At 43.0% G+C, this 21,028-nt stretch overlaps 3 protein-coding genes across 4 annotated transcripts; 2 read left to right on the forward strand and 1 right to left on the reverse strand.

Moving 5' to 3' along the window:
- Positions 1 to 90: 90 nt before the first annotated feature.
- On the reverse strand, positions 91 to 7,225 carry slc9a6a (solute carrier family 9 member A6a). 2 transcript variants are annotated; one of them, XM_085905532.1, is made up of 16 exons: positions 6,746 to 7,224; positions 6,276 to 6,475; positions 6,005 to 6,082; positions 5,840 to 5,916; positions 5,659 to 5,771; positions 5,444 to 5,549; positions 4,698 to 4,839; positions 4,329 to 4,434; positions 4,157 to 4,245; positions 3,965 to 4,078; positions 3,649 to 3,760; positions 3,420 to 3,573; positions 3,229 to 3,259; positions 3,077 to 3,162; positions 2,842 to 2,947; positions 93 to 2,716 (listed from the first exon to the last, which is right to left on the reverse strand). In XM_085905532.1, the coding sequence occupies exons 1-16, from the start codon at positions 7,071 to 7,073 to the stop codon at positions 2,477 to 2,479; spliced, it is 2,082 nt and encodes a 693-aa protein (XP_085761658.1). In that variant the 5' UTR covers positions 7,074 to 7,224; the 3' UTR covers positions 93 to 2,476. The 2 variants fall into 2 exon arrangements, with proteins under 2 accessions (XP_085761657.1, XP_085761658.1); XM_085905531.1 differs by having other exon boundaries at positions 91 to 2,716; positions 3,077 to 3,259; positions 6,746 to 7,225.
- A 741-nt stretch (positions 7,226 to 7,966) lies between these two features.
- taf7 (TAF7 RNA polymerase II, TATA box binding protein (TBP)-associated factor) lies at positions 7,967 to 14,130 on the forward strand. Its single transcript, XM_085903564.1, has 12 exons — positions 7,967 to 8,155; positions 8,831 to 8,907; positions 8,994 to 9,072; positions 9,148 to 9,281; positions 9,501 to 9,621; positions 9,706 to 9,764; positions 10,141 to 10,213; positions 10,761 to 10,874; positions 11,416 to 11,601; positions 12,630 to 12,742; positions 13,583 to 13,642; positions 13,841 to 14,130. Exons 1-12 carry the CDS (start codon positions 8,137 to 8,139, stop codon positions 13,883 to 13,885), a joined length of 1,080 nt encoding a protein of 359 aa, XP_085759690.1. The 5' UTR covers positions 7,967 to 8,136; the 3' UTR covers positions 13,886 to 14,130.
- An 845-nt stretch (positions 14,131 to 14,975) lies between these two features.
- On the forward strand, positions 14,976 to 20,292 carry LOC147060510 (aryl-hydrocarbon-interacting protein-like 1). Its single transcript, XM_085905533.1, has 8 exons — positions 14,976 to 15,071; positions 15,819 to 15,998; positions 16,823 to 17,011; positions 17,804 to 17,980; positions 18,283 to 18,424; positions 18,584 to 19,038; positions 19,211 to 19,355; positions 19,853 to 20,292. The coding sequence occupies exons 1-8, from the start codon at positions 14,976 to 14,978 to the stop codon at positions 20,290 to 20,292; spliced, it is 1,824 nt and encodes a 607-aa protein (XP_085761659.1).
- The last annotated feature ends 736 nt before the right edge of the window (positions 20,293 to 21,028 follow it).

Below are 21,028 nucleotides of genomic sequence, written 5' to 3' on the forward strand. Positions count from 1 at the left end.
TGCCTAAATGAACCTGGAGAGAAGTGGGCCAGATATCACCCAGGTCCATCTGCTGCTGAATGTGTTTCCCATTTGAAAGTTGTTACCCAACAAAGCAGACATAATAAACACATCATCAACAAAATAGGGCAGATGAGCTACCGCTCTTTTCATTCAAAGCTCGGCTCCTGTTTATTTCTTCTCATCTTTTTGCACACTCATGAACAGGTGAGATATTATTTATACTGATGTGAACAGTACCCGCCACACAAGATGTTTGCAAACACACACACAATGCATGAGTCATTCACACACACAGAGTGGACACAGTAAGCCTTTATAGTCTGTGTCATCCACAGAAAAACACTCAGCGTCTTTATTATATTTCTTACATTTTGTTTTTGTCTCGCCCTCAGAGTCCAGCAAGAGGCTGATTGCATGCTTGCATTGTCGTATCCATGGCAACAGCATACAAATGCACACAGTAAGTACCTGAATCCTACAGATGGATTGAATACAGTAAGCAATGGAGATGTTCATTCATTTGACATCATTTGGACAAGCTGAACTTTTCATTCATTACATTTTATAGATTGCATTTTTTCCCCCGTTTTTTTATTTTTTTTGGGTCACCTCTCACACGCACACAACATAAAAGCAGTCACAGATTATTTAATGAGTGCAAATGTAAGGTTTCATTTTTGTTCTTAATTTGTTCTTATTTCTGCTTAAAAAAACAATTACAGAAAACGGAAAACGTAAAAAAAAATGAAATAAACTTGACTTGACTTGAAATATTCTAGGGATGTCTTCAAAAAGGCATAAAATCAAATCAAAGAAAAAAAAAACTTTCAAGGAATTTCAAGTTCCTGCACAGCAGAAGATAACAGGTTGAAGAAGACCTTCCTCTTCCTTCCACGTCCATATCATCACCAACACACGCACCTCTCCATCACATATGCACAAACACATTCACGCACACAAACTTACACACAAAGTCACGCACACGCAATATCGCTCTGTTCTACCTAGGCATGCAAACACACTCGCTCACACACAAATGCGTAAACGTACGCACACACACTGGTTGCGATTGGTGTTTGGCGTGTTTTCTGGCTGTGGTTAACGACAACACAGCGGTTGCCATGGCGCCGTCATATCAACACTTCCTGTTCTCCCAGCCCCCCGTGCTAGACAGCCGCTGCTCACAAGCTCGCCTCCCAAAATAGCCCTTCAAGGCTCTTTGTGCTCACATCTGGATATCGTTTACAGATATCATTCTTATCATCATCATCGTTGTTGTTATCAGTGCTAAGCTCTACAAAATTCTGGGTTTGGGGAGGAGTTTTAGAAAGTTTAATTAACTTGTGTATTGACGGCAGTCATACAACAGTCATGATAACTGTGTTGGAGTCAGTTGTGGAGCTTCATTTTGACAAACCTAGTCCTTTGCCGCTTAGTGTTGAGAAACTATGTTGTCAGTAGATGAGCTAAATTAAGACAAAGGTAGTGCTTTGCTGCCAAGTAATTATATTGGTATGAATAGAGGAGCTTCATTTAACCAAAAATAGTGCTTATTTCATATTGATGCCAAAGACTATGCTGAGTTAAGGTTTGCTTTGTCACCGTCTTGTAACATCTAGAGAAAGTTTTCAGCCATCTTAGTCACCCACAATTACTCATAAATATTTGCAATTTGCTACAGGTCTCAGTCCAAATATTGTCCTAAAATAATCAACTTTTGGTACGACATTCTTTTTTATTGTAGCTCCTGTGAATGTGTGAATCTATGTCAGAATCCCAGAAGTGCAGATAGTTTACTTTCGTGGAGATCTGAGCATTCTAACAACTCAAAGCTAAGTGCAGTGATGTGGAAAAAAAATTACAGAAAAAAACCAAAACATTTAGGTTGCCCATCGCTGTGCAAACTCCAACATACGCAAAGGCGCACGCGCACACACACACACACATACACACACACACACAGACGTGCGCGCGGTAGTTAGTCGGCGGCTCCGAACCCGACTTTAAGCCCCCTGACGTGGCGCATATTGCTACCTCGCGCAGCCTCCTCGCCAGAACGTCAACTGGGTTGAGAGATCGCCTCCCAGGCACTTGATTGACAGCGCGTGTACTGTTAAGTGGCGACCAATCGCCATCCGGCTCCAAAGAAAAAGCCATAAAGAACTCTCGGCATGCAAACCAAGCTGACGAGCACAGCTGAACTGTGGAAAGCCGTTCCAGCGTTTATTCCATTTCCTACTCTTGCGCTGAATTGTCCACTGGAGTACGAGGACGCGCACTAACAGGATGTGGAATATGAATGCTTAAACGGCTCACCGTAGAGAACACATGCTGTGCGTTGCTACAATAAGGTGACTGAAAAGCCCAACTGAAATGGACAAATAAATAAGACTACATTACAGTGATGGCGGACGAGATGGGCGGGCGTGACGAAGTAGCGGGAAAAGCCAAAAGGAAGCGGGCCGCCGCACCCTCACAAGCGGCAGCGGGGGTCTGTGAAGGGCGGCTCAGAGTCATCCATGGGCAGCACCAGACGCGTGCCCCTCATCACCAGCTCGTGGTCGCCGTACGTCAGATCTCGATCGGGGTCATCGACGGCCACGCCGTGCCCGTGCCCGCCGTCGGTGCTGACGGTGATGTCGCCGTAGTTGAGGTTGACATCGCCGTCGGTCAGGATGAGGTCGGAGTCGTCATCCTTGATCTGACATTCGTTCTGCAGAGTGAGAGGAAAGGCTCACATGCATTCGAGACATGCTGTATCGCGGCTTTACAATTACTTTTCCCAACCAAGGGTCACTGACTACGCTTTCAAAATCCGATCATTAAACGTGATCTTACTTCTAAAGCCTGCGGGCTGGTGAGGAAGCGTGCCAGGGGGCCGCAGCAAGCGGGCAGTGTGGCTGTAAGCGGAGGGCCGCTGTGCGTCAGGATGGGCTTCATGTAGCTGGTAGCTCCAGTCAAAGAAAAGTAACATCACAAATTCAACACAATAAATAGAACGCGGCAGCACCCCCTGCTGGCCAAATCATGATTAAGCCTCAAATCACAACATACGCATCATTCTCAAGGATACTTGTGATCAAAGTTGTACCAAATTCGGAAAGGCCAGGCACTTTCCTGTTTGGTGCTTCGTCGCTCTGAACCTTCGCCGATGCTCGTCTGTGTAAACGCAGTCAATGTAAATTTGTATTGTTTTATATTTGTTTTATGTAGCGTCACACTCACAGAGTTTTCTTGGTCGGAGTCCACCCCGACCCTGTTAAGAAAAAAGGAAAGAAATGGAAGTTAAGTTTGAAAGCTAACTTGTGCCGCTAACTCAATAGTAAAGTCATAATTACAGTCCCATGACATAATGAGTCAATTATGAGCTATGACGCAATCCCTTTGAACGCAAAACAATAGAAAGGGAGGCTTACCGTATGCGCTGGCACGACAACATCTGCGTAGTGCCGCCGCCACAGAACCATACGGTGAAAAAGACTACAAGGAGCGTGGTGGAGAACATCATCTGCCGCGCGTACGTGGCCGTGTCCCGGATGGACAGGGCAAACGTCATGGCGCCCCGCAGTCCTGTCGAACAAAAGTCGGGCAGGGGACTTGAGTCACGTGACTTGAATTGAAACACGTGTCGAGCACGTGACTAACCCGCAAACATCATCATGTGCTGGAAGTTGGATCGGATCTTGTTGCGTCGGCCCAGATTGAGCAGGAAGGAGAGCGGGTAGATGTTGGCCGCTCTGCCCAGGAACACTGCCACCTATAGGCGGGGCCTTGGTGAAGGAGGACAACCGGTCCAATACATTGAACCACAGTACTATATTTGCAGTTCGGAAATTGCAAATTCTCTGGACAAAAACACAATCTTGTACTCTGGCCAAAGTCATAGCAAATCTGAAAATATTGCTTTTCTGCCAACTTGTGGCATCCATTAGCAATTCTAACTCGTTTTACAAAAGGATACAAAAGCCCCGACAATAAACATGGGGTTAAAGATGTGGTTTTGGAAAGTGAAGAGGGTCAGACCCATGTAGGAGAAGATGAAGTTCTCCGCCAGGAAGTTCAACAACTCAAACAGCTGCAACGGGAGACATGAATATTTATTACGTCTTCTTACCCAAAACTAAACAATTGTCATTTTCATTCTGATTTTTACCTGTTTGGTCCGGTCCTGGGATTCGGGAGACAGATTGTTGAAGGTGTAGTGCGCCTGAGTGATTCCACAGAACAACACTGCCACCACGCCTGCGGCACAACAATATGCAAATACTGAATTAGAATGCGCGTGTGCTTCTGTGTGAGTGTGTGTGTGTGTCTGCGTGTGAGACCTGTGAAGCCGCACGCCTCAGCCAAGAGAAAGGTGCTCCACGACATGAGGAAGAACAAGGCTGTTTCCAGCAGCTGGAAATCTCTCAACTTTGTAAATTTGGTCACGTGCAAGTTGTCAAGAAGTTTAACCAGGCGCAAAACAATCTATACAATTATTGAAAGTACTGATTTGGTGCCATCTTGTGGCACTTTGAGCCAAGGAACTCTGTTGACATGAATATGAGGCGCTTGCTTTTGACCAAAGTCAAGTTTTCTACGTCAATCAAACTCCAACAGTGGTTGGGAATCACAGCGTTAGATGAAGCCAGAGTGTCATATATATTTCTTCTGTGCACAGGATAAGAACGAGTGGAAAATGAAAAGGATATGAGCGCCGTGACGACGCCGATGGCCCCGCCGAGAGCGAAGGAGCCGCTGAAGACACCGAGGAACATGCCGAAGGACTTGAACATGGCCACCACCTCGAAGGTGTGACTGTTGTCGCCCTCCGGCTGGTAAGCCACGATGGATCTGACCACAACATCCGCAACACGTCACTTCATAGCAAAACCTCCTGGACACGCTGTATGTACTCGAGCAGTCACTGCGGAATACTTTTGGAATGCAAACTTTCACGAAGGGACTTCATTTGACCTTCTCTGAGCTGCCGTAATTTTCTGCAGTGAAGTATTTTGCTTTTAACGTGATGAACTTGGCATGCATTTTTTCGCTGAGTCTACTTTGCAGTGGCGCTGCAAGCGAGTACGAGTGATGGTGTCGGTTTTCTTTTCGTTCCTCTTCTCCACACTCACAAAGGGACAATTCACCACGTCTCTCCTCATCTCTGCGCAAACAATAACAACAATGAAAAGTATATCTTGTTTGATGACTCATATTCTAAATATAGCACACTTGACTGGTGATTTTTCTTTTTAATCCTAAAATATTCCCTTTACGAAGTTCTACTGCATACATTCATCGTCTCGCTGCGACACTCTTCACAGGGCTTACTAGACCCGATGTAGCGTCTGATGCTTGAACGAACGCTTATGTAGACCAAGTTGTCAGCTGTGCAGTTTCCATCTATTGAAATAATGAGACGATAAACGCCGGTAAACTTTTTCGCCAGACTTACGAGGAGAGAACGACGGCCACGGCGTCGTTGAGCACGCTCTCGCCGAACAGCAGCGCGTACAAGTCCACGTCCACTTGCAGCTCGTTGAAGATGGCCAGCACCGTCACTACGGCAACAGAAGACAACAATCAGTTCTAAGCATGAGGTGAATATTCATGAAGGCTTCGATTTGGTGCCGATTGCAGTTTGAATAGAAGTCAACAATGGAGGCGCACCAGGGTCGGTAGCGGACACGATGGCGCCGAAGAACAGGCAATCCGTGAAGAAGAATTCTCCACCCAGTTGCCCCATATGCTTCATTAGCATCACACAGCCATACATCAACAACCTGGCAATAAAAAAGCAAAAGATGACAGGAAAAAAAATCACAAATCACAACAAAAGTGACAATCTTACCCGATCACGAAACAGGAAACGACTGTCCCCAAGAAGGCGTAGGCCAGGATGGAGCCCATATTCCGGAAAAAGTGTCTCTGGAAACAAGTCAGACGCCATCGAAAACGTAACTCTCCTTCCTCCTGATGATGTCATCAAGAGGAGACCCAAAAAGATTTTGCTTACCCTCTTCAGGCTGTAGCCAGCGTGAAAGATGATAGGCGGAAGGAGGATGTTAAAGAAGACTTCAGGGTCAAAAGTCACCTGGGGTGAATACAAGACAAAACGTAGTTTGAAAAAGAAGTAAAAAATGCAATTTCTGTAAAAAATGCATATCAAGACTAAAGTGCTGACCCTGAACTGAAAGTGCTATGGAATTAGAAAATGCAAAAACTTGTGCAGGTGTAACTGACTAAGCTGAACAGTTTGACGTTAATGTAGTTTGATTTATTCAGACCTTGCGAAGCATCTCGTTGTCCTGCACATCATCCACCTCGCTGGCACTGATTTCACCCTTCAGCGTGTACTCATAGAACTTTCCCTTGGAGTGGACGAGCAGTGTGGCGGGGCTGGCGTTAACGTGGCAGCTCAGCGTCACGTTGCTGATGTCGCGCGGGACGTGGATCCCGTAGCGCAACACTACGCCCACCAGTAAACCTGGGCACAAAGCAAGAAAATTCAAATACATTTCTTATGTAGTGACTCCACTTACCTCATTTATAAATTGTCAGGAGCTTCAAAATTGAGCACAAATTAAGGTTGATTGAGACTGCTTACATGCTGCTGTTTTGGTTAGCAAGGGAGTCCACATACACCCCCCCCCCCCTATCTACTTTTGCACCCGGGAGTACATAACACGTCACAGAGTAGCGTCATTTACAAGGTCTAGTTTGGGTTTAAAATGAATGTGTAGCCGTAGAAGCTTACCGTAAATCATCGCCAATCCAGTTTCGTGCAAGAAGCGGAACCGGCGGTGTTTGAACAGCCAAATGGTTAGGATGGTGAGGGTGAGGAGCAGGATGAAGATGAGCAGGTCGGCGCTATCTTGCCGGTGGCTCTCTTCAGCCCTTTTCTCCGTGACGATGTTCTCCATGGCACTGTCCTCCTCCTCCTGCTGCTGCTGTTGCAGCTCTCGAGGCGTCGAGGATGCTCGGCACACGCACACCGACAGGCTCGCCGCCAGCACCGGCAGCAAGAACCGCCATAGCGGTCCCGTCGCCGCGTGGCTTCGACTGACAGTCCAGTGAAGCGCCATGGCCTGATGTTTGGCAGCTAAACGCTGCAGCGTCGACGTTGCTGTACTCAAAACTTTCGACAATATCAAACACGACTGGCACAAACGACAGCAACAGAGAAATTGATTCCAACCCGGAAAGGAAAAGTTGGACTTATTTTTTTTGTCCAGAACGCGTATGGTGGCTTCAATTTAAAAGTTCCACGAGAAAAGACTGCACAATAAAATAATACCAATGATACACTGTTAGTTTTTGTGGATTTAAAACATTTCTTTACCCATTTTTTCAAATTTCATTTGAATATAAATGTAGAAAACCGAATTTTCCACACCAAAAAAAATTCAAAATTATTTATTTTGAAGTCCTGTATTTATTCTCAACAGGAAGCGAGTCCGATGGCGCTACGCGTTGCAGGTTAAACATTTGTTTTATTTATCAGTTTTTGAGTCAAAATTAAAAGGGGCCTCACAGTAATAACGGCAAATTAACAAAATACATTTTTTGTAGAAAAAAAAAACAGGACCATACCAACAAAATCAAATCATATAAACAACGCTAAAACACAAATGTCAGATTCTTATCTTAATTACAATTGTATCCATCAAATATATTTTTTTGCAGTCCAACGGTTATTTGTGCCAAACAAAAACATTTGTATGGTAATATTGCACCAAACTTTTCCTAGTTTTTTCTTGATTGTCCGCTTTTCAGACGGTCTTCCCAGACCACGGTGATGCCAAAACAGGTGACGTCATTGTGTCCTGTTGGTTTTATGTATTTAAATAAAGTATACGGACATTTTGTATGGTATTATAATGTATAACACCGCAGTGAGGAATTATTGCTATTAGTAGTTTAGTGTTAAAATATTTTGTCTTCAAAAAGTGTGAATGAGTGTAAATGTAACGATTGTTACTTTTCCTGGGAGCAATTGAATGCACCATGTGACCCCCATTGGTTTCGGCATGATTTTGTTCGGCTAGTAAAACTGTTCTCCGATTTAATCGATATCATTTTCTATAGCTTGGGTCGTAGTCTCCGATCTTCTTGTTCTATGGTGTTGTGGAAATTACCAATAGGAATATGACCTCGAAACAGAAAGGTAGGTCCATTTGATTAGCTTACTATGCTAATGTTATCCTGGCTAGTTTCCCTTCAGCAATGTAAACACAAACATTATGCACATGAAAATATATTCAGTACAATTGTATTTAGTGGTGGGAGCTACATAGATGAATGGCTACAAACTAGTAATAACAATAGAATAAAACTGCAATACATTTATAACGCGTATTTGTAACCTTTTGGGCTACAATAGATTAAATATAGTATCGGTGAGTGTGTGTCACTTTTGCAGTGTACTCTGCTTATGTAACGTTATGAAATATCAGCAGTCGTGACAAAGTGTCGCAGTTGTTGATGTCACACTACAAAAGAGTATAGTTAGTAAAATTATAGTTTATGCATTACTCGGCAAGGCAAGTTTGTTTGTACAGCACAATTCAGTCGGTTAATCCACGGTGCATTACAGTAAATAGTAACAAAGTAATGCTTAAATAGTCGTTGCAGTTTTTAGTAACTCGGATAAGAGGCGAAATGCCTAAACAGCAGCAGCAAAGCAAGAAGTCCAGTAGCAATCGATTCAATGCACTGAGAAAGAAATGACCTGCATGAATGAGAACATCCACATAGTGGTTGTAATTTAAATAAAAACTCTGGATGTGCTGTGGTTACGTACATGCAGGTTAACGTGACGTAATTCTTTTTGGCTTTCCAGCAGGTAAAGTTGGCTCCAAGAGTAAGGAGGACGCTCCATATGAGTTGGAGAATCAGTTCGTTCTGCGGCTGCCAACAGTAAGCATCTGCACATTTTTTTTTTATTTTCTTCATCTATAAAATGCACTGTCACTAATTTCTACAAACCTTTTGAATTTTGCAAGGAGTATGCATCTACCGTAAGAAGGATTGCCCAGTCTAGTAGTATGAATATGAAGGACAGACTCACCATTGAATTGCACCGTGAGTCACATCTTTGTAAGAAGTTTTAAAGTTTTATAAGCAATTTATTTTTTAATACTAAATATGAATTCACAGCTGATGGTCGCCATGGCATCGTGAGGGTGGACCGTGTCCCTCTGGCATGCAAGCTGGTGGATCTGCCCTGCATCATTGAGTCTCTCAAAACAGTGGACAAGAAGACTTTTTATAAGACAGCTGATGTCTGCCAGGTAGAGCAGCACCAAAATATCGTATTAAGGAACTTAAAAAAAAAAAAAAAAGCCCTCCTTAAAGTCATTCTCTTAAATCACAAAATATGGTGGGTGTGTTTTCCTTTTTATGCTGGTTTCATTTTGGGTGTGCACTGTGGACTTATTATATGTGCTGCCCTCATTGCCAATTATTTGACATTGGAATGTGTCATGTCATGTCTTACTTTGTGTGGTTAGATGCTGGTGTGTACACTAGATGGAGACCTGTACCCTCCTTTAGAGGAGCCAACTGGCACCGATCCCAAGACCAAGAAGAAGGACAAAGACAAGGACAAGAAGTTCATTTGGAACCACGGCAGTAAGAAGTCAAATGTGCACACGTTTAAATGCTACACATTAGAATCGTCACTGCATTAATGATTTTCTCCCCTCGCCTCCCAAGTCACTTGTCCCCTCAAGAACACACGCAAGAGGAGATTTCGCAAAACTGCAAAAAAGAAGGTTTGCGCTAGTCTTTTTTTCGCCTCCCATTTGTTTTCTCGCCTCTCATCAGTCTTTTTAGCATCCATCTCCTCCTTTGGCTTTTTCTTCCAACAACACCTCTAGTAAACTTTAGATTTACATATAAATAAAGACCCTCAATCTTTCTTTGTCCTGAAGGCAAAGAAACAAACAAAAAAGCAATTTCACTGGCACTTCTTTTCATAGTGAAGAAGCGTTTGCTAGAGCTTCAACCTCGTCTCTTTGAATCAATCTTCCCAAAGGTGCAGAGTTGAGTCGCATCGATTTGGCTGCCTTCTGTTTTCTAATTGCTAATGTTCTCACTGGCAGCGGGCCAACTGCTATAACCCGCACTCCGTCTCTCTCTACCTCGCAGTACATTGAATCTCCAGATGTGGAAAAGGAGGTGAAGCGGCTGCTGAGCACAGACGCCGACGCTGTCAGCGTTCGTATCCTTCCACCGACGCTCGTCCGCCGTGGCACGCGGCAAAGACAACATTGATTTTGTGTCATGTCACGCAGCATCACGTCTTAGCTGACATCGGGCCGCGCAAAACTACCGTAAACAAAACAGGTCATGTGAGTGGATAGATTGTGGCTCAACCTTTTTGCTTGTCATCAGTTTAGTCCACTCTTACGTATAAAACACTGAATGCAATTAACCTAGCAACATCTTAATACTGCTAATCACTATAATATTATTATTATTATTGCAAATTATAACCACTATACATCAGACTTTAAATGAATAAACTGTTTTTCTAAATTGTAATATAGTTAAAAGGTCAGGTCAAAGGTCACTGTAGAACAATTGTTTTCGAATGTGCGTTAGAGGGATGTGGCCCAGTGAGTTTGGTGTTATTCTGCTCCATGCTCCTTGCAAATTTCATATTGTATTTGCACTGACCCAAAGGCCAGGGCTGAGATTCAAACCAGGTTGGTCACTTGTTGGGGAAATCACAAAGAGGTGCGTTGGCCTTGACCTGTGATGATCAGGATGGGAAGTCATAGCAGAGGACGACATGAAGGACGGTGACCAGCATGGCTCACTGGCCAACCTGGACTCGTCACCCGGCACATCGGGACACAAGATGGGTCATGGATCATCAAGTAAGTCATATATACACAGAGACATAACAACAACAGCTTGGCTAAAATTCAGATGTGTTGTACAGTTTGGCATAGGAGCAACATTTTCTGAAAAATGTGCCTCAAACATTGACCAAAAAAAACCAAACAAAGATGACGACACCCTGACTGCAAATCCAATGATAAACTGCCTTTAAGCACATTGCAAATGTTGCAACTGTATATATAATGTTACATTAACCTACAATAATCTACCTTTTGAAGACTAGATGCCAAGTTTTGTCTTATTTTTGATAACACAAAACTTGGATTCGCACCCCAATTGTGTTTCATCAGCACCATAAAAAAAACAAAAAAGGATTTCTATTCTGTTGGATTCCATTCCACTGTAGCAACCCGGCAGATTAAAAGCATGCGCTCATTATGAGCCAAAATGCCAGATGTTCCAAATAATTTTCAATATGACGTGAATAATAACCTTGACAAAAGCTGACGCGGACAGAATCCAATGTGCGGCTCGACAATCTCAGTTAACGACCGATAACGTTTTTACTCGGGCCAGCCCAGCGTGACGAACTGCGGGAGATGTTCAACGACATCAGCAGCTCCAGCGAGGACGAGGAGGACGACGTGGACCGCCACGAAGATGAGGACCTGAACATTGTGGACACGGAGGATGACCTGGTTCAAGACAAGCTGGACGAGTCCGACCCTGTGCAACGAGAGTCGGACACAAACAACCAAATAGGTGAGAGACGACTTTTCTCAGTCGAGAGCAATTTTGGTGTCTGGAACAAGTCATGTCGAATTTATGTGATGTCATATCTGAGTTATTAATCAGCCTGAAACTAAGCTAGGGATGGCTACAGTAAGTTGGAGAAGCACAGGTTGAGACTTTTGTGGGTCAGCAATATTAGCCGGCAGCCTTTCCTCAGAAGTCCATTTTGGACTCACACTGTCAGGTCGCGCGAGTCTTGCACAACAACTACACTGTTGTGATCAAACAAATTTCAGTTACTACAAGAATAACTTTGTATTGTTGCAAGATTTTTTTTACGAGTTTAATAATACAAGAGTACAATATATGTAGTTTACAAGGAGATAAAAATGGGTAGTCTCATTTGAATATTAGGAGAATAAACAAAGAATAAGGTTGTGAGTAGTCGTGTTAGTTTAATGATGTTAAAGTCCTGATATTAGAAGAATGCATTTTCCTAATGTATAAAGTTCTCATTGTTTCTTCTCAGTACTTTCCTGACACTCTGTAGGAACAAAGTCACAAGCTTAGTTGTGAAGGGAGCTGCAGTTTTAGTTGAGGTGAGGTAGCAGGCCGCCCGCCACTTTAGAGTAATTGAACGGCCGGCCGCTGTGTGTGCAGGATCATTTAGATGTCCTTTGAGTGCTTCGTTCTTTTTTTTTTAATGGATGTGTTGTACCCATTAAACACAATTTGTGACATCCTGGCGAGCCAGGACAACCGGCCCCCTGACTGTCAGCCGTGGGAAAATGACCATCATCGTTTCTTTGGCTCCCTCACAAGCACACACAGCCTTGTTTAAATGACAGAAAAACACTATTTGGGTAAAAAGTACAAGTATTTGATATTTGCCGTATTTTAAGCAGAATGAATCGGCCATTGAGTTACGTACGAATACTGAAGTCAATGATTCAGATCAGAATGACAGTGGATTTATTTCGACACATACTTTTTAAGATATATGTATATTTTTTGTTTTAACTTGACCTAAATGCCCTTCTGCCGTTTGGCCGTTGCAGTGATGGAATACCAGGTGCAGATCAGCGGCATCAAAGCCAAGCTTCAGGAAACGCGAGCCCGCAAGAAGCAACAGGAGGAGCTGATCATGAAAGTGGAAAACCAGGCCCTAAAAGTGAGCCCATACACATTGACTCGACATATATTAATAGAGGTCTTTGCATTTGGAAAACAAGAGCTCAGAGGCAGAAATTAATTATAAAAGTTGATTGATTTTAGTGCTAGTTGTCAAAAAGTCAAAATTGTGTATTATATAGTCATGGGAAAGCTATTTTCTGCTCATGTCTATAGCACTCATTTGAATTGTTTCTTACTTAATAGTGATATTTTTTTCGAATGTCGCTTTTCAATAGTTGTAATCAGTCAAATTAAAAAAAATAAAATCACAATACTTTTATATTACACCTTTGTTAGAGCAATTTTGAGAATTTATTAAAATAAAATTTAAATTGTAAGGAGATTCTTTTTCATTAGAATATAATTTGTATTTAAATTCGAGTAAATTGAATGACATTAAAGTCACAAGAATTACGTTTTCATATACTGCCCAAAATAAATGATACTTTTTTATCAGGATGAGGTCAGAATATGTATAAGATGACAGTGGGACCTCACTGGGTCATTCATTTTTGTATCATCACGTCTGGGTTATAATTGGAACAAATTGCGTTCAACCTGATGCTCGAGCTGGCAAGACAGCGAGCAGACACGACTGCCATTTAGCACTCCCGCTGTCCGTCGTTTTGGGGCCGCCGTCTGCAATCGTTACCGTCACGGTCGCCACGCCAAAAGGTCAGCCGTCTCTGACTGACATTCCCGGTGGCCTTTCTGTCAGAGCGCAGATAGTCACGCATGCACACGCACACGCATAGGCACACGCACGTTTGAGGCCATCAAAATTAAAGGAGGTGCAAGATGGCCATTCCAAACAAATGTCCCATTTCTCTCTTCACAGAACCGATTCCAAGCATGTTTGGATGAGATTATTCAGCAGGAGGAACGCGAGATGGAGCAGGTAAGGTCTCCATGCTGTCAAATGTCTAGAAAATGACATTCAGTTCTTTCCCCTTGGTGCCAAGGAACGATGTTGACGTGAGTCGTCACCTCCTTGGCATCAATAGGCTTTTTTGAGTTTTCAGAGAAGTCATTTTAGCTCAATGATGTCTTTTGTTATACGTCATGAAAGCCTCTCCCGTTTGTGCTGCTCCGACAGTTGGCCTCGCTTCAGGAGCAGCTGGACTCGTTGATCGAGAAGTGACCACCAGGGGGCGCCCTCATGGCATCTTCAACACCATACGTAAAAGTGAATGATGAGAACGAGGAGGAGGAGGAGGAGGAGGAGGAGGAGGAGGAGGAAGATGTGAGCCTTGACAGACAGACTTGCTGTGTCATTCCTTTTTAGTTTGATATTTTTACCCAGCCCTCAGAGAGCACACTGATTTGCATATTAGCTCAAATCACGTTGTTTGGAGCCGTCTCATTAAAGTGTTTTGTTCAAACAAAGACTGATATATGTGTTGTTTTTGTTTTGTTTATCTAGTCGGCCATCAATGCCATTTTGATGGCTTCCTTTTACGCACGCATTCAGGCAGGAAGTTTATTTGGCCTTTTTACCATTTATAAAGGCTGGCAAATAGTTTTTTTTACCCCCATTATTTGGAATTAATTCAAGGTGAGTTGAATCACTGTGGAAATATATTCCTTATGTTTCCTCCCAAAGGTCTTTCACTAACCAAATAAAAACATGAAAACATGAAGGTTAATTTTTATAGGTTAGCAGGTTTTACTCCAAGTTGAATTATTTATGTAATTTTATGAGAAATGGGTTTTACAATAGTAGTTGTGCATTTTACAAGAATACTTTTTTTATGAGAAAAAAAGTTGTACTTTTTATGATATTGGTCATATTTAAAGAAAAAAGTTGTAATGAGAACGTTTTATGACATCAACAATAAAATAAAATTGCCTCTCAATAGGGATATATATATATATATATATATATATATATATATATATATTTATATTTATATTTAGAATATTTTAGTGCTTTGAGTGACTAAAGCCAAAACATGTATGTCGTGGCCTGTTCCTTTCCCTTCATTGGGATTACGTTCCTTTCTCGAAGGATCACTGGCTTTGTGGAGGTCACCCGAATTCCTTTTTTCTCCTTCTCCGGCCCCTTCCTGCAGGGATGCTACCGCCAATGGTAGCAGCCAGCCAGGGATTAGCTCCTCAGATTAAAGTGGCCAGATCGCCTGTCTCAGCCTAATCCCACCATCTGTCAGAGAGCAAGCGACCAGGCGCCTCTCTCATCTCAGGGCCAAGAAGAAGAAGGACGCAGCAGCACCATGGAAGAAACGTACCTCCTCAAGCATCCCGGCGTGAAGAAGAAGATTCTGTCTGGAGGAACTGGCCCGCTGCCTCACTTCCCACCTGGGACCAAGGTACTGGTCACATGACATGACCAATTTTAGATTGGGTGTTCTCAAATTTGTGGGGTTCAAGGAGGATTTTTTTTTTGCCCCCGAGTGTCCAGATAATCCTCACATTAAATGAAATCGAACTACCTACTTAAGTCTTCATGATCTGTTTGTAATTTAATACGTCTACTTTTTTGGGCACCATTACTACTTTTCCTATTAGCACCAATTTAATCACTCAAGTGAGCAACATTTATGTTCCAATGACCATTTTTCCAAAATGACACTTGTGAGCCAAGCATGTGAAGTGAATTCAGAGATTGGTTTCTAAATGTACATATTTAAACACATGAAACGCCTAAGAAGTACAGCTAAAATGTGTACTGTAGTTTAAAGAATAATGTTTGATGAAGTATCATCCATTTTTAGTAGTTTATTATTTGCCGTTAATTAGATGGTGTTGAATTATTCTCAACATGAGGGAATTGTTTGGTATTTGGCACAGACACACACAAGCAAACAGTTGGTCAAGCAAATTGCGACATGTTTGTCTCGGTGTGTGTGTGTGTGTGTGTGTGTGTGTGTGTGTGTGTGTGTACTTTTCTTTTTTAGTAGCAAAACCCGGATACAATGCCAAACTTTTTTTTCAGCATGGATATCCACTCTTGTGCATCTACATTATTTACATCTATGACATCACCATAATCATCAATGTATGGTCAAAATGTGACGATTAAGCATAACTGTGATTTTGTGTGTGTGTGTTTGCAGCTGGTTTTCCATTTCCAGACACTGCTGGACAACTTTGAGCGTACAGTGGTGGATGACAGTCGACTGGCCAGTCGGCCTGCAGAGATCTTTGTGGGCAAGATGTTCAAGTTGGAGGTGTGGGAGACGCTGCTCACATCCATGCGGGTCGGAGAGGTGGCTGAGTTCTGGTGCGATGCCGTTGTAAGTTGGATAACACACACAAACACACACATATGATTGGCAGCAGGGATAGGGACCAAGGCCTGCCACCAATCTGCAAGTAATCAACCCGGCAAAAGTTTTTATTGCCTACAAATGCCACAAGATGGCAGCAAAGCACTACTTGAGTCAGAATGAAAATCCTCAACTCAGTTCAACACACCAAGATGCCAATAGATAGAGCCAATGGATAGCGCCAAAGCAATGCTGTCAGTCGCAATACGTATATAAAATAATATATTGTAATAAAACAAGAATTCATTTTTATAATCTTTTTATTTTTTTATTTAATTTAGTACATTTAATTAAATTCATTTATATAAACAATAATTTGCTCTCATATTTCAATGTTGTCAAATCTTAAATGTTCTCGTAGATTATATAGACAAAAATAGTGTTACATTTTTGTTGTAATTAATTTGAAATAATTACTGAGCTATTTAATAAAATAGGCTACATGTAAATATATACTTTTTTAAATTTAAAAATATTTATTCATTTTATTATTTAAAAATCCAATCACTTGAGATACATCGATTAAAAAATATACAAAGAAATAAATTAATAAATACATTTTAAAAGGGGAAAGGTGGCTTCATGTAATCATTGGAGTAGGACTTCATTATTTTGGTTTGTTTCAACTACAGCAAAATTCCCCAACTACTGGTCCAAGGACCGAAAAGTTATTATAACTTGTGCCGGTCATACTTAGCCTACCCCTGCACGCCACATCGCCTCATGGAAGCTGCAGTATTGTTTTTCCTGGAGCGCCGTACTGACTGAAGCTTCTTTTTGTTTCCGTGAAGCACACAGGTTTGTACCCAATTGTGTCAAAGGGGATGCGGCTGATTGCTCAAGGCAAAGACCCCTTGGAGGGCCAGAGGCACATGTGCGGCATGGGGAACCTCTTCCACTATCACTCCACTGGCTTCCCGGAGCTGGATGAGCTCATGAGAACGCCGCAGCCGCTTATCTTCATCATGGAGCTGCTACAGGTAAGAAAAAATCATGAGGGGAAAATGCACAACGCATCTCTACTGAAAAAAAACAAAAAAACCCGCATCACATACATAGGGGAGTGAAATCAAATGAATTTACAATAATTTATTTAATATAATTTGATATATTTAATTTATCGATTTATCATTCCCTTTTTGACCCAAATTGGTTTGTTTTTTTTTCAGCCCAAAATCCACAGTTCACCATTTAGTGGGTTAGGAAAACAACCCAGCAATTTTGAATATGCAAGCAACGTGTAACTAATGATGAGACTTAGACATCAGCCAGCGTACTCACGATGGCACACAAGACAAGATGTTCCTCAACAATCATTGACAGCGGTGACATAAAGTGAAGCCCCCCACAACAACCCGCCACCGCCACTCCTCCTGCAAACAATGTGCTTTGAAGTAAACCCACCAGGGGTGTCCGACAACAGCAACATCCAAACAAAAGTTTGACAATGCTTATCATGTTGGAGCAGACAATTGTGTGTTTCTATTTAGCATTTTCTTGCATTCGCTCCTGCTGTTTTATTCAGCGGTTTACCTGGGAGAAAAAAAAATCATGCTTGATGCCATACCAAGAGAACAGCACCTTTCCGCACACAAAGGAAAAACCAAACAGCATTAGCTATCTATTTTAAAATGTTACAATTGAATTGACATTAGCACCCAACTAAGAATCAAAGTGTTTTTTCACAGTTGGCCCCTTCCCGATTCAGGAATGATATCAGTGAAGAATTTTGCAATCTAATCCAAGATCCATCAATGCCTCTGACTTTCCAGGTGGGCGATCCTATGTCCTACCACAGAGAGTCGTGGATGATGGAGAAGGACGAGAAGCTGAGCACGGTTCCTCTTCTCCACATGAGGGGCAACGCCATGGTCAAGCAGCGGCAGTTCCGGGAAGCGGCCAGCGAGTACAAGGAGGCCGTGCTGCTGCTTAAAACGGTCCAGTCCAGGGTGAGAGACTGCATTATGGTGACCCGACGGGATGGCCACGCCAGATGGACTTGACTCGACAAAATGACTCCATTGTTATTCGAACGAGTGACTTGATCCCATCCCTGTATTTCCCCTTGACGCTGGATTGATTGATTTGATTGGATTGCAAACGGGGCAAAAAGGTGATCATGTATGGAAGAGCAGCTTTGATGAATGCACAAGCTCCGCCTAACAGGAAGCATTCTAAAAGTGTTATGCTCATATCATTTTCAAATGACTGCTCGTTCTCTCATTTTCGTTTCTTCCACACGTGCATGCAGGAGATGCCGGGCGATGTGGATTACATGAATTTGGCGCGTATGATCATCCCCCTGGAGTTGAACTACTGCCAGTGTATGCTGGAACTGCACGAGTACTACGAGGTGATCGAGCACACCAACGAGCTGCTGGACAAACACAAAGGTGGGTGACGCACAAGTTTACGTTGGCCCATTACGCTACCGTCGTGTTATCAAACCGGCAAACATTTGTTTGTGACCTTTTTGACACGTTCGTAAAAATGTAGAAATAATTGTTTTTGATTCACTATCAACCAGTTCGCCTTTGTCTTCATATTTTCAGATTGCATAAAAGGTTACTACAAACGAGCCAAGGCCCACGCGGCCGTGTGGAACGAGAAGGAAGCACGCCGCGATTTCAACATGGTAGCCCACCTGGACCCCACGCTGGCCTCGCTGGTCCACCGAGAGCTCAAGGCCTTCTCGGAGCGCATGAAGGAAAAATACTGGGAGAAGGATGCCTACTGGAACAAGCTAGAAGCCAAAGATGTCGCTGATGATAAAGAGGAGGAGGAAAAGTTGGTTGAGGAACAAAAGAATAAGGATGCTCAGGATGGAGATGAAGGTGGGAAGGACGACAGAGATGATAAGACGGAGGGGAAGGACTGGCAGCAGATGTTACGTCTGGTGATGCTGCTGCAGGAGCAAGGAAAGGTTCTGATGAAAGAAAAAGATTTCCAAGAAGCTGCTTCAAAGTTCAAGGAGGCCTTAGAATATGTAGACTTCCTTCAAACTAAGGTTGGTGTGACAATAAGATTTCCAATTTACTTCCTTCCCACCAGCAACCTTTTTGTTCTCCTGCTCTTACTCACTTTGTAACGCCAAGCATGCCATCCAATCTCAACCAAAATCCAGAGCAGCTGTAAATTACTTTAATTTCATCTCTTTCCTCTTGGTCCAATGTTCTCAGCAGGTGCATCGAGGTGACGAAGACTGGGAATCTTTGGAGAAAGTGCGCTTGCCTCTCACTCTCAACCTAAGCCAGTGCATGCTGGAGCTCCAACACTACCAGCAAGTGGTGCAGCTCAATGACAAGCTGCTGGAAAGCCATCAAGGTAATATCAAAGATAATGTTTGTGTCGGGGCGCACAGTCGGTGTTTTGGTGTAGAAATGGGAAAAAAAAATAAAAATCCATAGTTGCCTTCTGACACACTTTCTGGAGTCGAATCATGACAATTTCTCAGTCAGCCCGCAGCGACGTGTTTGCTTTCATGCAGCTGCAATGCTTGATCTCGCTGTTTACAAGATGTGTCACTCATGCCTGCATTGGCAACCACCGGTGGGCATCGCATTCAAAAACTATTTCTATTTGGGGTCACGTCAAAATATTCTTATTTTTGGAAAAAAAAAAAAAAAGCTGGTGTTTATACCCCCTGAACAGAAAATAAAATCCTTTTAACATTTCATAATTTCATGTGCTGTGGCTAAAAAGTCTCTGTGGCACCTCACAACAATAATTCCGCATACATGAGGTTTTTCTGTTCTGTCAATCATCAGTCGCAGACTAATTTGTCACCGACGTCCCTCTCTCCTCGTCCATCTTCTCTTCAGGTCATTTCAAGGCACTCTATCAACGCGCTCGGGCGCACGCCGCCTTGTGCAACAACGAGGAAGCTCGGCGGGACCTGGCCGCCGTGGAGAAGCTGGACCCCCAGTTCAAGCCGTTTGTCCGCCAGGAGCTGAAGAAACTGGGTGAGAACCTCCGCAGCATGCACGCTCAACAGAACAGGACGTACTGGGATGCCACACGAGAGAAGTGGGGGCCTGGACAGGCCCGACGGAAGAGCGTCACGCGGGGTATTGGCAATAGCGAGGAGCAAGCGGACGACATCAACCAAAGCTGTCAAACCAAGAAGGAAGAGGAATCCGACAATGAAAACACCGTGAGCGCTGAGGTCACGGAAGATAACGGCGGTCCTGATGAAGACGGACGCACTCTGACCACCAGCGCCGCTGTTAGCGATAGCGTAGCCAGCGGGAGATTGGCTTGAGATAAAAGCACTGAGATGGTCAAACGCCAACCAAGAGTGGTGGAACAAAAGCATTCAATGTGATAAAACAGGAAAGGTCAGTCAAGGTCAGGTGTCAGTCAATCAGAAGAGGAAGCAGGGAGCAATAAAACAGAAAGTACACATGGAGAAAGTGTTGATTTAGCTACGACCTCATCTAAATCTAAACACAAAGAGCTAAACTTGTACTTTTGAAGCTCTGTGAGCTATCCTCCTGCTCACACACTCACATGCACACACATACATCAATGAAGAGTTCAAGTACTTTTTCACACAAGGCCAGGTCACTTTTGAATAGCTTTTCCCCTTGAATAAATAAAATCAGCATTCAAAAACTGCATTTTCTGTTTACTTGGGATATGTTTGTCTGATATTTCCGTTTGTTTGATGATGTATCCCTAAAATGGCAAAACCTTCACAGTAAGGCTAGGGTTTTGAAGTAGGGTTTCGAACTAGAGTTAGTGTTTCGAAGTAGGGTTTAAAACTAGGGTTTACACTAGGGTTAGGGTTTCTCACCAGGACTAGGGTTTTGAAGTAGGGTTTAAAATTTGGGTTAGGCTTTTATGCAGGTTTTTGAAGTAGGCTTTCAAATTTGGGTCAGGCTTCCAAAGTAGGATTAGGGTTTTGAAGTAGGGTTGCAAATTAGGGTTAGGGTTTCAAACTAGGGTTAGGGTTTCATATTAGTTTTAGGGTTTTGAAGTAGGGTTTCAAGTTTGGG

Source organism: Syngnathus leptorhynchus, chromosome 2 (genome assembly GCF_054491065.1).
Source record: "Syngnathus leptorhynchus isolate UIUO chromosome 2, UIUO_Slep, whole genome shotgun sequence".
In the NCBI taxonomy this organism is placed as follows: Eukaryota; Metazoa; Chordata; class Actinopteri; order Syngnathiformes; family Syngnathidae; genus Syngnathus; species Syngnathus leptorhynchus.

Excerpts from the sequence above, each read along its gene's own strand:
- LOC147060510 (XM_085905533.1), top strand. The coding sequence starts at position 14,976 with ATGGAAGAAACGTACCTCCTCAAGCATCCCGGCGTGAAGAAGAAGATT. Across the intron at positions 15,072-15,818 it reads ACTTCCCACCTGGGACCAAG|CTGGTTTTCCATTTCCAGAC; the intron begins GTACTGGTCACA and ends GTGTGTTTGCAG. Across the intron at positions 17,981-18,282 it reads TTAAAACGGTCCAGTCCAGG|GAGATGCCGGGCGATGTGGA; the intron begins GTGAGAGACTGC and ends ACGTGCATGCAG.
- taf7 (XM_085903564.1), top strand. Across the intron at positions 9,765-10,140 it reads GCAAAACTGCAAAAAAGAAG|TACATTGAATCTCCAGATGT; the intron begins GTTTGCGCTAGT and ends TCTACCTCGCAG. Across the intron at positions 10,214-10,760 it reads CGCCGACGCTGTCAGCGTTC|GATGGGAAGTCATAGCAGAG; the intron begins GTATCCTTCCAC and ends TGTGATGATCAG.
- slc9a6a (XM_085905531.1), bottom strand. The coding sequence starts at position 7,073 with ATGGCGCTTCACTGGACTGTCAGTCGAAGCCACGCGGCGACGGGACCG. Across the intron at positions 5,917-6,004 it reads CTGGCTACAGCCTGAAGAGG|AGACACTTTTTCCGGAATAT; the intron begins GTAAGCAAAATC and ends ACTTGTTTCCAG. Across the intron at positions 5,550-5,658 it reads CGTGTCCGCTACCGACCCTG|TGACGGTGCTGGCCATCTTC; the intron begins GTGCGCCTCCAT and ends CTGTTGCCGTAG.